This window comes from Apodemus sylvaticus, chromosome 2 (genome assembly GCF_947179515.1).
Source record: "Apodemus sylvaticus chromosome 2, mApoSyl1.1, whole genome shotgun sequence".
NCBI lineage: Eukaryota > Metazoa > Chordata > Mammalia > Rodentia > Muridae > Apodemus > Apodemus sylvaticus.
In genome coordinates, this window is record NC_067473.1 from 170,102,376 (window position 1) to 170,119,009 (window position 16,634).

The window sequence follows — 16,634 nt, forward strand, 5'->3', positions numbered from 1 at the left end:
CTATACTTAGACCTTTCTTTGTATTAAGATGCATATGGTCTTTGAGTTATTTCATGGGTATTCTGAATTTTTTGTCTAATACCCACTTATCAGTGAATATACACCATGTATGTCCTTTTGGGTCTATGTTCCCTTACTCAGCATATTTTCTAGTTCCATCTGTTTACCTGCAAAATTTGTGATGTCCTCATTTTTAATAGCTGAGTAGTATTCCATTATGTAAATGGAACATGTTTTATGTATCAATTCATCTATTGACGGACATGTGGGTTGTTTCCAGTGTCAAGCAATTACAAGTAAGGATGTTAAGAACACAGTGGAACATGCACTTATGATATGGTGGAGCATAATTTGGGTGTATGCCAAGAAGAAGTAGCTGGGTCTTCAGGTAGAACTATTTCCAATATTGTGAGGAACTCCAAGATTTAAATCCGGAGTAGTTGTACTAGTTTTTAGTCTCACTAATAATGGAAGAGTGTTCCTCTTTCTCCAGATCCTTGACAGCATCTGCTGAGTTTTTGATCTTAAACATTCTGATTGTTGTAGGGTAGAATATGAGGGTAATTTTGATTTGTGTTTCTCTGATGACTAAAAATATTGAAGATTTCGTTGGTGCTTCTCAGCATTTGAGAATACTCAGTTGAGAATTCTCTGTTTAGCTCTATACCATATTTTACATTGGAGTATCGGGTTTTCTGCACTCTAACTACTTGAGTTCCTTGCATATTTTGGATATTAGCCCTCTATGAGATGTAGGATTAGTAAGATCTTTTCCCAATCTATAGGTTGCCATTTTGACTTGATGACAGTCCTTTGCCTTACAGAAGCTCTTCAATTTGAAGAGATGCCATTTGTCTATAGTTTATCTTAGAGCCTGAAACATTGGTGTTGGAATTGTTCCCTGGGACAATGTGTTCAAGGTTCTTTCCCATTGTCTCTTCTATTAGATTCAGTATATCTGCCTTATGTGGAGGTCCTTGATACACTTGGAATTCAGGTTTGTATGAGGAAAAGAATAGACCTATTTGCATTCTTCTACATGCTGATCACCATTCGTTGAAATGGTGTCAGTTTTCCACTGGATGGTTTTAGCTTCTTTGTCAAAGGTCAGTGAACAAAGGTATGTGGGCTTAATTTGGGTTCTTCAATTCTATTCCATTGATCTACCTGTCTATCTCTGTACCAATACCATTCAGTTTTTATCACTAGTGCTCTTTAGTAGAGCTTGAGGTCAGGGCTAGTGATTCCCCCCAAAAGTTCATTTATTGTTGAGAACAGATTTTGCTATCCTGGATTTTCTGTTTTTCTAGATGAGCCTGATCAATACAGATTAGGATGCTCACAGTCAACCATCAGACTGAGCATGGGGACCCAAATGGAAGAATTAGGGGAAGGACTGAAGGAGCTGAAGGGGATTGAAACCCCATTGGAGAGCAATAATATCAACCAACCAGACTCCCCAGATCTCCCAGGGACTACACTATCAATCAAGGAGCACACATGGAGGGGTCCATGGCTCCAGCTACTTATGTTGCAGAGGATGGACTTCTCTGGCATCAATGGGAGGAGAAGCCCTTGGTCCTGGGGAGGCTATATGCCCCATCACAGATAGATACTAGGGAGGTGAGGTGAGTGCAGGTTGGTGAGTAGGGGGGCACCCTCATAGAAGCAGGGGGGAGAGAGGGTAGGCTAGTAGGGTTGCAGTGGGGAGAGAGGATGGGATAGAGGGATTGCAGAGGGGAAGCCAGGAAGAAAGATAACATTTGAAATGTAAATAAAATAATCAATCAAAAAAAAAGACAAACTACAGACCAATGCAGCTATTGCACTTTCTGTTTGTATGAATAAATGTAAAAATTTTATTTGTATGAAGATGAAAATATCCTTAGGATAAATGAAGTATTTTTGCTCTTCAATAAAGGAAACATTGAAATCTTCCAAACTTTGTTTCATAATTCCTTCATGAAAACCTTGGCATTTTCCTTCCCAAAACATTCAACACTGCATCATCCAGTTTTCTGAATTTAAATGAAATGCTAATATTTTATTGGTAAAATAAAATGATACATTTATTTTCATTATTTTCACCTTTTACCCATCTACTCATTTTAGTAACAGAAAATGAGTTCTGAGCAACATTAAATATTATAATACTTATGGTATCAGAGGAACACTCCTCCATTGCTGGTGGGGTTGCAAATTGGTACAACCACACTGGAAATCAGTCTGGCGGTTCCTCCGAAAACTGGGCACCTCACTTCCAGAAGATCCTGCTATACCACTCCTGGGCATATATCCAGAGGATTCCCCACCATGTAATAAGGATACATGCTCTACTATGTTCATAGCAGCCCTATTTATAATTGCCAGATGCTGGAAAGAACCCAGGTATCCCTCAACAGAAGAGTGGATGCAAAAAATGTGGTATATCTACACAATGGAGTACTATTCAGCCATTAGAAACAATGAATTCATGAAATTCTTAGGCAAATGGATGGAGCTAGAGAACATCATACTAAGTGAGGTAACCCAGACTCAAAAGGTGAATCATGGTATGCACTCACTAATAAGTGGTTATTAACCTAGAAAACTGGAATACCCAAAACATAACCCACACATCAAATGAGATACAAGAAGAAAGGAGGAATGGCCCCTGGTTCTGGAAAGACTCAGTGAAACAGTATTCGGCAAAACCAGAACGGGGAAGTGGGAAGGGGTGGGAGGGAGCACAAGGGAAGAGAAGGGGGCTTACGGGACTATCGGGGAGTGGGGGGGCTAGAAAAGGGGAAATCATTTGAAATGTAAATAAATTATATCGAATAAAAAAAAAGAAAAATATATACTGTAATGAGGTATTTCCAAAAATAATGATTTGTAAATATTTTAATTAAATAAATGAATGAAATGATTATTATACATACATATATAAATTTATGCAGACATTGGTCAAAAAACTTTTTATGGTATACTCAAGTCTAATGCTGGAAATCAATGCTCATCATGTAACAGAAATTATACAAATCATTTTAATTTATATAACTCCATATGGCCAATAACCTACATATATACAACACAAATGCACAAACACAAATTTATTTTAATTCATCCCTCTTTTATTTCCTTTCCAAAAAAAATCTCACTAATTCAATAATCATAGATCTATTTCACACTTAGTAACATAAATTTTCTGTATTTTATTTTATTTATTGCAGACATAAATCTACAGCTTTACTCATATCATGCAAGTGTTTTGACTGACAAGCAATACCTCTAGCCATCTTTTAATATTATATTTGGAGAAAGTCTCACTGAATTGCTTACTCTAGCCTTAAGGTCACACTGTGATCTAGACAAGCCTTGTACGTGCGATTCTGTAACCTGACCCTTAAAATTTGCTAGGACTACAAACCTGTTTCCCTAAGGCACTGCTTACTTTCCAGTACTGTTTTTGGTGATTTCATTTATTTCCATTTCAAATTTTGTACCCTTGCCCATTTTCCCCCTTTGCAAACCCCCATTTCACCCCCTTCCCCCTCCTCTACCCACACACTCACACACACCTCAGCACTCTAGTGTGCCCCTATGCTGGGGCATCAAGGCTCCACAGGATCAAGGGCCCCACCCCCTGTTCATGCCAAATAAGGCAACCCTCTGTTACATATGTATCTGGAGCCATAGACTCATCCATATATACTCTTTGGTGAGTGGTTTAATCCCTGGGAGCTCTAAAGCATCCAGTTAGTTGATTTTGTCGGGGTTGTCTTATTGACAGTTCTTTGTCTTACAGAAGCTTTTCAGTTTTATGGGTTTCCATTTGTCAATTGTTGATCTTAGAGAATGAGCCAATGATATTCTGTTTAGGATATTTTTCTCCTGATCTGATATGTTCAAGGTTCTTTCCTCTATCTCTTCTATTAGATTTAGCCAATCTGGTTTTGTGTGAAGGTTCTTGATCCTCTTGGACTTGAGCTTTGTACAAGGAGATAAAATATGGATTAATTTGCATTCTTCTACATGTTGGCCGCCAGTTGTATGAGCATCAGTTGCTTAAAAACAAAACAATAAAAAAAAAAAAACTGTCATTTTTCCACTGGATGGTTTTGGTTTCTTTGTCAAAGATCAGTGACCAAAGGTGTGTGGGTTTAATTTGGGGTCTTCAATTCTATTGCATTGATCTACCTGTTTGTCTCTGTACCAATACCATTTGGTTTTTATCTATTGCTCTATAGTAGATCTTGAGATCAGGAATGAAAATTCCCAAAGATGTTCTTTTATTGTTGAGAATAGGTTTGGCTATCTGGGACTTTTTGTTATTCCAAATGAATTGAAAATTGCTGTTTTTATCTCTGTTAAGAGATAAAAAGTTGGAATTTGAAAGGTTTTACATTGAATCTGTAGTTTGCTTTTGGTAATATGTCCATTTTTCTATGTTAAAATTACCTATACATGAGCATGGGAGATATTTCTATTTTTCTGAGGACTTCTGCAATTTCTATCTTTCAGAGACTTTGAAGTTACTGCTACATAGATCTTTCACTTTCTTGGTTAGAGTTATGCCATGATATTATCACAAAACACTTGAAGACTTCTAGTTCCCATTTCTTACCTACTACTTACATCTTCTATGTAACGATTACTTTGAGCATCCAGACAGAAAAAGTATAACACACAGTTTGGGCAAGATGGGAAGTAAAATGCATGGTAACATCAATTCTATTTAAGGAGTTTTTAAACTATAGAAGACACTATATTACATACTGCCATATGATTTAACAAAACCATGCTAAGATAAAAATGGAAGATCTCTAAATCAACAAGCCACAGATTTACTTGCATATCCACATTTATTGAAACAATAGCAGGCCCCTATTTCCCCCAACTATGGATGAATAAAGAAATGTGAAAATATAAAAATATATCTTTAAGCAGTCACAAAATAATAAAATTATCATAATTTCAGGGAAATACTTGCAACTGTAAATTATGTTAAGCAAAATAAACCACATGCAGAAAAACATATACCATGTACTTTCTCTCATGTAGAATTTGTTTAAATTTAAATTTATATTTATGAGAGTTAGACACTTGTATGTAGAAGAAATAAAAGGTAATTTGATACATTGCAAGAAATCAAAAGTAAAGCTATTAAGGTAGAGATGGAGACAAGAAAAATGACTTCCAGAGCTTGAAGGAAAAGAATGAAGGAGAGGGATGAATAAGACCAATGCACAATAACATGTACATGTTAAAATGCTCTAATGAAACCATTATTTTTGTTCTAGTTAAACAATTATTGAAAGTAAGGTAAAAATATCAGTTTGTTTATAAGTTAGTCATCTAGAAGATACCAACATGAAAATGTCATTAACAGAAGACTTTGGAATACTCAGTGCTAAATGGGATGTCTTCTTCAAGCCTCTCCTAAAGGGTGAGAGAGCTATGCAGAAGAGGAGATAGAAACATTGTAAGAGCAAGAGGTGACAGATGATGGCAAAGGAAATAATATATTCCAGATACAGCACAATGGATGCACATACAAACTCACAGAATCTGGGACAGCATACACAGGGCATAAATAACTACCATCCATATAGGGTCCCAGCACTTAAAGCGTGATATACATATAGGGAACCAAAGCCAGTCAAGAAGCTATGTGTAATTGATATCCATTGGTAAAGAGGAAATAAGTTTTCTCCAGTAGATTGTCACTAGGTATATCAATCACATTTCAAATAGGCACCCTGTCCAGAAGTAGTTTGCAAACATCAAATGACCTCTGTGAATCTCTTGTGAAGTTCTTGTTTTGTGTTTTGCTTTACTTTGCTTTGTTTTGTTTTGTTTTGTTTAGGGATTCTTTTTGTCATACTGATCAAGGAGATAGGTCCTTTTTACCAGGGCCTCATCTATCAAAGAGTTAAGTAATAGGACTATAGCAGCATCATTTTTCCTGATTTAGGAATGCCTTGCAGATAAAATTGTACCAGAAGCCTATCACCCTAAGTGGTCTTTATAATTGGACTTTCCATTAGAGCTTGAATATGCTATGAAGAAACACAAAGTATATCACAGAGAGCAAAGAAAGGAGATTATGTTTAGCACAGCCTTTCTGTAGACCATGGTGATGACATCTAGGGATACTGAGTCATGCAGCTTCAACTTCCTGGGATGTTTGCTAATGCAGACAGTAAATAATGTGAAATGAAGCAGGGATGTAATACCATGAAGTATTCCCTAGAATAAATAGTCATATTTGAGAAGTTGAAAATGTGTCTCAGTCTTCCATGTTGTATTTCCTATATAGTTATTTTCCTTATTGGTTCATGTAAGTTTTATTTTCTAATAATGTTACCATGGCAACTTTAGGAAATAAACGTAATGAATTCCCTATAGAAGCAAGGGAATGACATTTTTGTTTTTACTTCAGGAGAATTATGTAAGATTGGAAAGTTTGGTTATCTTAAGAAGATAAAACTTGTTGAGACTTGAAGCAGTGCAGATGTATGGAGACTGCTGCCATCACAGTCAGTACGGACATCCATATTCACTTGTCTATTTTATCAAATTGGATGGACTTTGTGGACTAGATTAATACTTGTATCTTCCACTTTATGAACAAAGAAATTGGGAGCCAGCTTGATTAGTGTGAATTTCATTATCTGATATAATATAGACATTATATTTTTCTCTGAAAAAGAAGAATAATTTACAATAATATGGAGACATTAACAAAAATTAAAAATGCAAATTCTATCACTATCCATGTGAACTCTCAATTAGAGATACACTATCTGCTTCATATTTCCCCTAATTTATGGTTAGTGATGTTGAAACACAAGCTGGATACTAATTTGCTAGCATGCAAATAAAGTCACAGTATCTTTTACTATTTTGCAAGGTTTGGCATGTCTAGTCTCTATGTAAATTGAATTCACCAAGTAAACATGTAGTAAAATTTAAACTACTAAAATTTTAAAACCTAATAATTGTGTGGCGAATTCAAGGAAAGACTAAAGTGGTGTATGAACCTCAGTCTTCAGAAGATGTCATAAGTGTTCCTCAAAACCAACAATTTATTTCAATAAATATATTTGCTCCATGGAGAAAAAATAAGAATAGATATAAAGGTTACTTCCTTACAAATTATTTCTTATTTCCTTTGGGATATCTCAGGAAAAGCATATCTGTACAATATCTGAAGACAGATTGTGGTATAGTTATAATATTTACAATAAGTAAACACAAGCACACACCACCACCAATAACAACAAAAGCAAAAATACCAGAAGCAGCACCAAACATATGCATATTTCATCTGGTTTCTGAAAAATAATTTTAGGGTTCTATAAGATATGAGTTAATTTCTATAACTGGAAGTAAAAGCAAAATATTTTAAGCTATACATACCCTTCTTTCCCAATTAAATATGGTAACAGTTACCTTTACCAATGATTTACATTTTATATATGTATGTATATAATTATAATATATATAATGTTAAATTAAATTTTCAATCAATAAAATTAATTAATTTTAAATTAATGTTTGGAGTCAATATTGAAGGGAAGTCAGGTTAGTCAATCATGACATCAATCTGGAAGCAGAAACAGATGAAAAGGCCATGGAGGAAAGCTGATTGTCAGCTTGCTTCCATGGGTTACTCAGACTGCTCCTTAGTACAAGCCTGAACCATCATCCCACAGGGAGCACTACCAAAAATGAGTTGTGCCTACCCACATCAATCATAAACCAAGAAAATATTGTACAGACATGCTGACTGCTCAGTTAGATGGAGGTATTTTCTCTATTGAAGTTTGTTCTTACAAGATATCCAAGCTCGTGCTAGTTGGAAAAAAAACCTAACAAACAAGGTATTTAAAAATATAAAGTTCTATTTTAAGGAATATATGTAAATATATATCCTGTATTTATATTATTCTGAAATGTTTAAAATTAATGAACTGTTACAAAATTAATAATTGAATATTTCTTGGTTTCAAGAAATAGTCATTTATACAATTTGTATCTAGATATCAATAAACGTATTTTATATGTTCTAAAAAGACTATAAAATGATTAATAATGTTTACTTAGAATTTTTTGTAAGTAAAAAAGATAGCATGCATTTTCATGTAATTCAGATCTGGAAAATTTTTAAATATGAGAATCTCTGTTAATACATTTCCTCAAAGATATACAAGATGGTCCACAAGAAATGAACCACATTAGAGTAGCAAAGTCTTTCAGGTCCTTGTATCTGATATTTTTCTTTCCCTTGATATTCTTTTTTTAAAAATATAATTAACAATTAACAGTACTCAACTGAGTTTTATTAATTAACTTCATATTTTAACAATTTGATGCACATATATGATGCTTTCTAATTACTCCTACAACCCATCCTCTCTTATCTTCCTTCCATTCACATCAATCCCCCACTCAACAAACCTACAAGCGTTTCCATGTTTACATCTTCTTGTTTTGTTTTATGAACCACTAAGTATAGCTAGGATGTCTGCATGCTCATGGGCATGGAACTACCCAATGGAGCTGGGTGAACTCACCAGTGGGTTCAGGATTTTAAAAGAAAGGGGGGAGAGATGGGGTAGCAGGGAGGAGGAGACAGGGAATGAAGGAAAGAGAGGGAGAGAGGGGGAAAGAGAGACTCCTCTTTCCCCAGCATCCATCTGTAGTCAGTAGTTCTCTATAGATCGGTGGAACAACATGAGGCCCTCTGCTCTCCATGGCTGACTGCTGACAGGACCTAACTTATATAGTCCCATGGCAGGTATCCCAAGGCAGTCTGAGATTTTTTTTTATTAATTATTTTACTTATTCTATCTATATCCTAATATCAGCCTCCCCTCCACCCAGGACCCTCTCACAAAGACCTCTCCCATTCCTGCTTCCCCTTCTCAGATGAGAAAGAATCAGAACCTCCCTGGATATTGCCCCATCACCCTATCCCTCCTCACTCCTCAGGCACCTCAACTCACTACAGGACAATGTGTATCCTCTCACACTGAGTCCAGACTAGGCAGCCCAGTTAAGGAAACAGAATCCACAACACACACACACACACACACACACACACACACACACTACACACACCATCCCTGTTACTGGGGGACCATCATGAAAGCAAGATGCACTTCTACTCTAAATATGTGTGTTGGGAGCGGGAGTGCTAAGTTCAGTCCATGTTCTCTCTTTGGTTGTTGGTTCATTGTCTTGGGAGCCCCATGGGCCCAGGTTACTTGACTCTTTTTATGGAGTCTCTTTCTCCTTTCAGTCCCACAATTCTTCCCACAACCCTTCCCCAAGATTTCTGGGTCCATCTAATAATGCTTGGTTGTGGGTCTCTGCATCCTTTTCAAACTGCATGCTCAGAGGATAGTTATGCTAGGCTCCTGTCTGCAAGCAAAGAGAGCATGATTAATAGTTTTCAGGATTGATTCATTTGTTTTTAATCTTTTTTCTTTATTTGTTATATTCTCCAGGGTGTGAATAATGACATGAATCTCTTTGAGGATCTAATGTATTTATCAAGAGAAGCTTTAAAAACCCTGAAAACATGCCAAGGCATCCACTATTATCATAACACATGAGGCATAAATATCAACTGCATCAAAAGCACTGTGAGACTAATGGTGAATTGCCTTCGAAAAAGACCTCCTAATTAGTAATTTTTAAGACCACTAAAGGTAAATAATTCCAGAAGATTTATTTAGGTTTCTTTTCATGGAACAAAGAAAATCTATTTTATATGTATGTGAACAATATAAAGTTGTGAAGAACAGATATTAAAGCTACCTACATATGTCTGATCATTTTAACATAGTACAGACTCTCAGTGTTCATTTCATATACTTCAAATTTTATTAAAATATCATTCAAAGAACACATAATAGATGTTCAACATGTACTTGTACTTATAAATTGAATAAACAAATAAATTAGACCCTAAGAGAGTAAGAAAATCTACTTCTTTGGCACATACTACTATTGGAAGGATATTTTCTTGCAAATAAACCATAAATATTCTAAAGAATTCTCACTTACCAAAGATTTTACTTCCCATATAGAATTTATGAGCATGTTCTCCATTATGTGTCTCAATATCTAAATCTTCTTATGATAACAATTTTCACCAATTTAATGAAATCATCTTCTATGTCTAATGCAAAACAAGGTAAGTACTCACCCCTCATTGAGGAAAATTATCTTTGTAACTGACAAGGGTGTATTATAGAGCATCATGACTAATCAAAAGGCAGAGTCATGAAGCCCATACATCTACAATTCACTTCAGCACCTCATATTCAAGAACTGTAACATAAAGCATGGCTGGAAAAAGAAACAATAGCCAAAGGAACAGAGTATTTGCTGTGAAACTGTATCCTAGGAATTTCAGAAGCAACAATCATAAAATATTACCAATCCAGATACCTATACATGAATTGAACAAGAACACCAATAATCATGGAAGGGTAAAAGCTCAGAAAACCTCATCTCTTAGAAATACAGGCAAATAGAAATGCTAAAAGGTGAAAAATAGTGTTCTACATGGAAGAACACACTAATTTTTTTATCCAATACCAAAATGTCATCCCTGAATATATATATATATATATATATATATATATATATATATATATATATATATATATGTATATATATATATATATATATATATATATACAGGTAACATCATACAGACAGAGTAGCTTATATATACACACACAAACACACATACACACATACACAAACACACATACACACACACACACCCTCCCACCACCACCAGCACCACCACCACCAACAAAACCAACAACAGCAAAAAGTTAATTTTGATCAATCTATCTTATTTACTGCATTTTCTTCCTCCAGGAATGAGCCTTGTGTGACATTCTTATCTTTAAACACATCTTCAGATGACTCACAGACCTCTAAGTACCATTTATCAAGGATCAGTAGGTTAGGACAAATGATGTGGGAGACTTTTTCTGCTAAGACAACACAGACACAATTTTATTTTCCCCAGGTACAGAATACATGACAAAACAAGGGAAATTAATAGCTACTAAAGTCCAAAATTTTGAATTAATTCCTTGTTTTTATTTTCAATAAAAATTTTCAATTTTTATTTTCAATTTTCAATTTTCATTGTGAGATGGACTTAGGGGTAAATTAAAGAAATGGGGTGAACCCCAAATCAACTGCAGTACTTAAAGCCTACCCTGACATAGAAGACACTTCCCAAATGAAGCAACTCTGGTAGTCTTCATTCCATTTGAAGGTAATTTGAAAGTCAGAATATCTTTTAGGCAACTCAGCTCAACAATCTCCTCCTGATCACTCAGCTGGTTATGATCTCCCAGTATGGTTAACTGATGACATGATATTGGTCAGGGAATATCACGGGTTTTTGTAAGTTTCAGCTTTTGAATACATTCCTTCTCCTGGATGTAATGTTTTAATTCAGAATAAATTGCTAAAAGAAAAACCAATAAGCAAACAAACAAACAAAAACTCTGCAGTAAACTCATTTGTTCTCCAGGATAGACTTGGGTGAATTCAGTTGTCTGGCCTGTCATAAAGGTCCTATCTGTGATGAACAGACATTTTTTTCACATGTTTTAGAAAAATCTGCTGTATCACAAATATTGTTATGACTTTTATGAGACCTGAATAAATGTCAATGCCAGATATTGTAGGCCAGAGAAATGATTAAACTCCAGTCAAGCTTAGTGAACTGGTGAACGTGTTAGGGTTACTTCTGTGAAGATGATTGAAGCTTGGTTTACAGAAACATTCTTGACTCAAAGGCAGGTTCATACATGAGGTCAACTCCACAAACTGCAGTGACTTCTGAGAGCTGTATTCCAGGAGCTCTCTGCCTGACTTGCAAGTCATTCTATAGTTCAGAGTCTCCTTCTTTTTGCAACTCTTAGGTTTATGCAACTTTGGAGAGGAGCTTCATGGCACTCATGAGTATCAATCAGAAGCAGCAATAGACATAGAAGTTCTTTTTCCCAACTATAGATGAGAAGCTCTCCTCCCTCCAATAAATAACTGTTCACTCAGTTCTAAGAAAGCACTATAGAAAAGTTACACAAATGTTTGTCTCCTAGACACAAATGAATACATATATCTCACATATTAAATTTCAAAAAGTTAAAGCTTAACACAAAATTCAAAATATTTAAGATGATGGAAATTATTCTATATTGAGTATCCTAATATAAGTGTACATACTTGGATATGCTGAAGATATAATACATTAAGTTAGTTCTTATTCAAAATATTGGTATGTAATTTTTATTTACACAGAAAAGCCATAATACAAATATAGTAGAAGACTACACTTATCAGGTAATATTTTAATAAAAATATTTTATTAGTTATTTGTGTAACTTTTATACAAAATAAAAATTTCAACTGAATTTTTCCCTATGACTAATATATGTGACAGACTGAGAATACATGATTATTTTCAATATTATTCTAATGTACTCTGTTTGATTTGTCTTTGTTTTGAGATTGTATTTTAATTAAAAATTTCTACATTCCCTTTCATCCATCCAAGACCTTGCAAATAACCTTCTCCATTCTCTTCAAATTTGTGGCCTCTCTTTTCATTGGTTTTAATTGAATACAAGTTTTTTTTTTGTGTATATATATGTCTCTATGAATATATTTGTTTCCACATAATATATCCATATAGTATACATATGCATTTATAAATCCATATAATGTGAATAAATACATATGTAAATATAAATATGGCAATATAATAATACTTGTTTGTGTATACTCAGAAATGACCATTCAGCACTGGAATTCCAATTGTACTTTTCCCTGAAAAGGACTTTCTCTCCTACTCCTGGCTTTAATCAGGCCTATAGTTCTTTCTGTACATTTGATGCTTTTGTATGCTTTCCTAGTTTGTTTTGGCATGCTTATTGGTGTCTTCCTTCTTTAGCTGACATCTGGGTGGTAATGCTGGTGAGTCTTTAAGGATATAGCTTCTAGTATTACTAAAACACATAACCTAAAAAGCAAAGTCCTTGATCATTTGACTCTTACAATCTTTCTGTCTCACTTCTATATTCTTCTCTGAGTCTTAAGTGTTGAAGTACTTTATGGATGTACTCATTTGGAATGGACTTCAAAACCTTGCATTTTATTTGGTTGTGGTTTTCTGTAGTCACCCTCATCTGTTTCGAAGATTTGTTTTCTTGATGACAGATTAAGGTTACATATATTCATGAGTATATGGACAAATGTTCATAAAGATTTATGAGGGATTACGCTGATTTATAAAGGATTATGTAAAGGATTATGCTGATTTAGTAAATAAGTTGTAGATTCTCCTCCAATGACCATGATTTCACCCAGTTATCAGGAGAGTCGTTTCCTAAGTTTATGGTACTAGGCATGGTATTCCTGTTGAAAGGCTCTCAAGTTTAATTACAGAAAAATTGATTATCACCAAGATGTGTGTGGTACTACTGAACACAAAAGGCTATTATGAAATGGGTGTCACTGGATATTGATGAAGTTCATTGCTGTCATAGTCAAATAGGACTATTAGTTGCACAGTGCCTTCTGATAACATGGAAATTGGTCCTGAGGGAGAAAGCAGACAGACCAGTTGCAATTCTGAAGTTCCTATTGCTACAATACACTGCTTCATCAGAAATGGGAATTTAAATTTCACCACTATTAATTAAATAATGTCAATCGCAATAGTCTGAATGTTCCAGGAGTCTTTTGGAGAGTCCTGAATTAAATGACCTATATGTTTTCTTAGCGTATAATGGGCCATTCTTATTGTCATTTATATGTCTAACTCCTCATACTCCTGTGTGTACCTCCCTTTTCATTTCCTAAAAAGATCCCCTATCCAATAAACTCAGAGATTACTTATACCCTCCTAGTATCTTTATCCTCCTCACATACTCCTATGTATAAACCCTCGAGTTTTGAAAAACAACCTTTTCAATTTTCCCTTCTTTTTTTGGAATAGATTAGAGTTTATTCAAGGCAGAGGATGGGAATTAATGGGATAGTGGAGGCAGAGAAAGGCAGAGAGACAGAGAGAGACAGAGAGACAGAGAGACAGAGATAGACAGAGACAGAGAGAAAGAGAGAGTAGAGAAGTGGAGGCTGGCCATGAGCATTTGGAGAGAGGGGAAAGAGGAGGAGAGCCCAAGAGGGGCAGAGAGGAGAGAAGTGAGAGTGCCAAGAGGCAAGAATGATCTCAATTTTTCCTTCTAAGATCTCAAGATTTTGTCCAATGAACTCTGGAATTTATTAGGGACCCATGGGCTCCTTATCTTTGGTCTGGCACCTCAGACAAGGGAGCATGGAAAGAGTAGCTTGTCTCAGCTTACTGTTTCCTAGGATCAGGACAAATGAGTGGCTTATAGGAAAAACAACTACAGAAATGTGATCAAAAAAAAATATTAGCTTTCCACCCATCAATCCAACACTCAAAATTCCTATGACATTAAAAAGTAAGTATATTGCATACAGCAGAAGGAGGAAAAGCACGGTTTGCAAAGCTTTCATGTGGGCCATGGTGCTGGCATCTCTAGGAATTGTGGCATTGACCTGCATCTTCTTATGATGCTTCCAGAGTGAGAACATGAGCATGAGAAAAGCTACCAGGGACACTGTAAAAGGTATGAGAGTGAACAGGGAGTTGATGGGTAAGTAAACATTGGATGAGTTGGTGATTAAGAAAACTTTGGATGAGTTGGTGAACAAGAAAATTCTGGGAAGTTGTGGTGAATTCCTCAAACTATAAGACATATTTCCTTCATAAACCTCCATCAAGAAATGATCATAAAACCTTAGAGGTAACATGTTTAAAATCAAGAATATTATTGATATCAGTATTATCATTAAAATCATTTTTTTAACTCTCCTCTTTAGGTAAAGAAAAAAAGAGTTAGAAAAATTGGCTATCTTGAGAAAATAAAAGATACCGAGGCATGTAGAAAGCCAGACGCTGAAATGGTTGTTCACTACCCAGATAATACCCACTGCTGTAAGCATTTCTGATCTCATAAGCAAGTGTGGGTCCAGTATGAATAACAATATGCCAGTGACCACAGACCACACATAAAGGAGCCTGAGAATGGCCAAAGCAGTAAGAATCTGATCCACTGAAGAGATCCTTCTTCTCCTGGCCCAGTCCATGATATTCACTACTGCTATGAATCCATTTCCTAAGATTCCCATTACTACTTCCACACAGAGTACAATTATCAAAGTGAATATATCACTGTTCCTTAATGTCTCTGTGAACATGGTTCAATTAATCATGCCTCTGTTTCATTTAAAAAGCTCCAAATATTGAAACTTAAAAATTCAAAATATTCATCCTTTGAAATCCCATTTATGCATTACTGACTAGGAAACATCCAAATTTCCCAGGAATTGTTTCATGTATTCTTTATAAAAATCTTTGCTTTTTTGATCCCAAAGAGATCAACTCTGCTTCATCCAGACATTGTGTCTTATATCCAATTTTCTGAAGTTGAATAAGATGCTGAATTCTCATGTGCTAACCTACAAAAAAGACATAATTATTTACATTATGTCCACTTTCCACCATCTGCATATATTAGTCAGACAACATAGTTTCTGAGCAATATTAAAAATTTGGGCATGTGGAACATACTTTGGTAGTAATTTATAAATATTTCAGTTAGGTAAATTAATGATACTCTCTATATTATATACACACATGCCAATCTTCTTAGACATTAGTCAAAAATATTACTACAGAGTTCCAAAGTTGTCTAAAAAACTTTTTGAAGATCACTGCTGCTATAGTCATGTCACAAAAATTATACAATTTTACCCATATTAAGTCCATATGAGCAATCATTTACATATCACAAGACACACATGCACAAACATCCCTTTCATAGAAAACAAACCCGTATTTATTTTCACTTCAATAAAATGTCTCACTGATTCAATGATCATGCTTAGTAACATGACAGTTTCCTGTATTTTGTTTTATTTATTGTAAAAGAAACAACTAAACATAGAGCTCTACTGCTGTCTTGTAAGTGTCCTGACAATCTATACCTCTTTTCTTTATGGTGTGAGAAAGTCTCACTGAATTGCTTAGTCTTCCCTTAGATTCACTCTGTAGTCCAGAAAAACCCTTGAACTTGTGATTCTCCCACCTTATTTTTACAGTTAAGTAGAATTACAAACCTGTTTCTCCGAGGCCCATATTACCTCATAGTTTTTTAATGTTGTTCTTACCAGAATTCCAAATTACTACTGCATAGAATTAAATATAAATGTTCAGTGACCTTTCAAAATATTGCTCCATGTGTAGGAATGAACTATTTTACCTGGTCCCTGGAGCTGAGATTAAGGTAAATGAGTCCCTCTGCATAGGAAGAACATTCCTCACTCTTACCTCTTTCTGTCCATAGGCTGATGCTTTTATTAGCAGCTAAGACCTGAGGCTTCTATCTGCTTTTCCTTGCCAATGACTAACACCTTTTCTGAAAACATCACAATGGACACCAAGTCTGATGCAATATGACACACAACCTGGGCAAGATGGGAAGTAAAATGCATGGTTATAGCCATACCATTTA

General features: G+C 35.1%; 1 protein-coding gene across 1 annotated transcript; it reads right to left on the minus strand.

The window, feature by feature from the left end:
- Positions 1-14,316: 14,316 nt before the first annotated feature.
- Positions 14,317-15,318, minus strand: LOC127677717 (taste receptor type 2 member 110-like). Its single transcript, XM_052172734.1, has one exon. The coding sequence runs from the start codon at positions 15,316-15,318 to the stop codon at positions 14,317-14,319; it is 1,002 nt and encodes a 333-aa protein (XP_052028694.1).
- Between the last annotated feature and the right edge of the window lie 1,316 nt (positions 15,319-16,634).

What these genes read in the sequence shown, in the direction of transcription:
- LOC127677717 (XM_052172734.1), bottom strand. Translation starts at nt 15,318, where the DNA reads ATGTTCACAGAGACATTAAGGAACAGTGATATATTCACTTTGATAATT.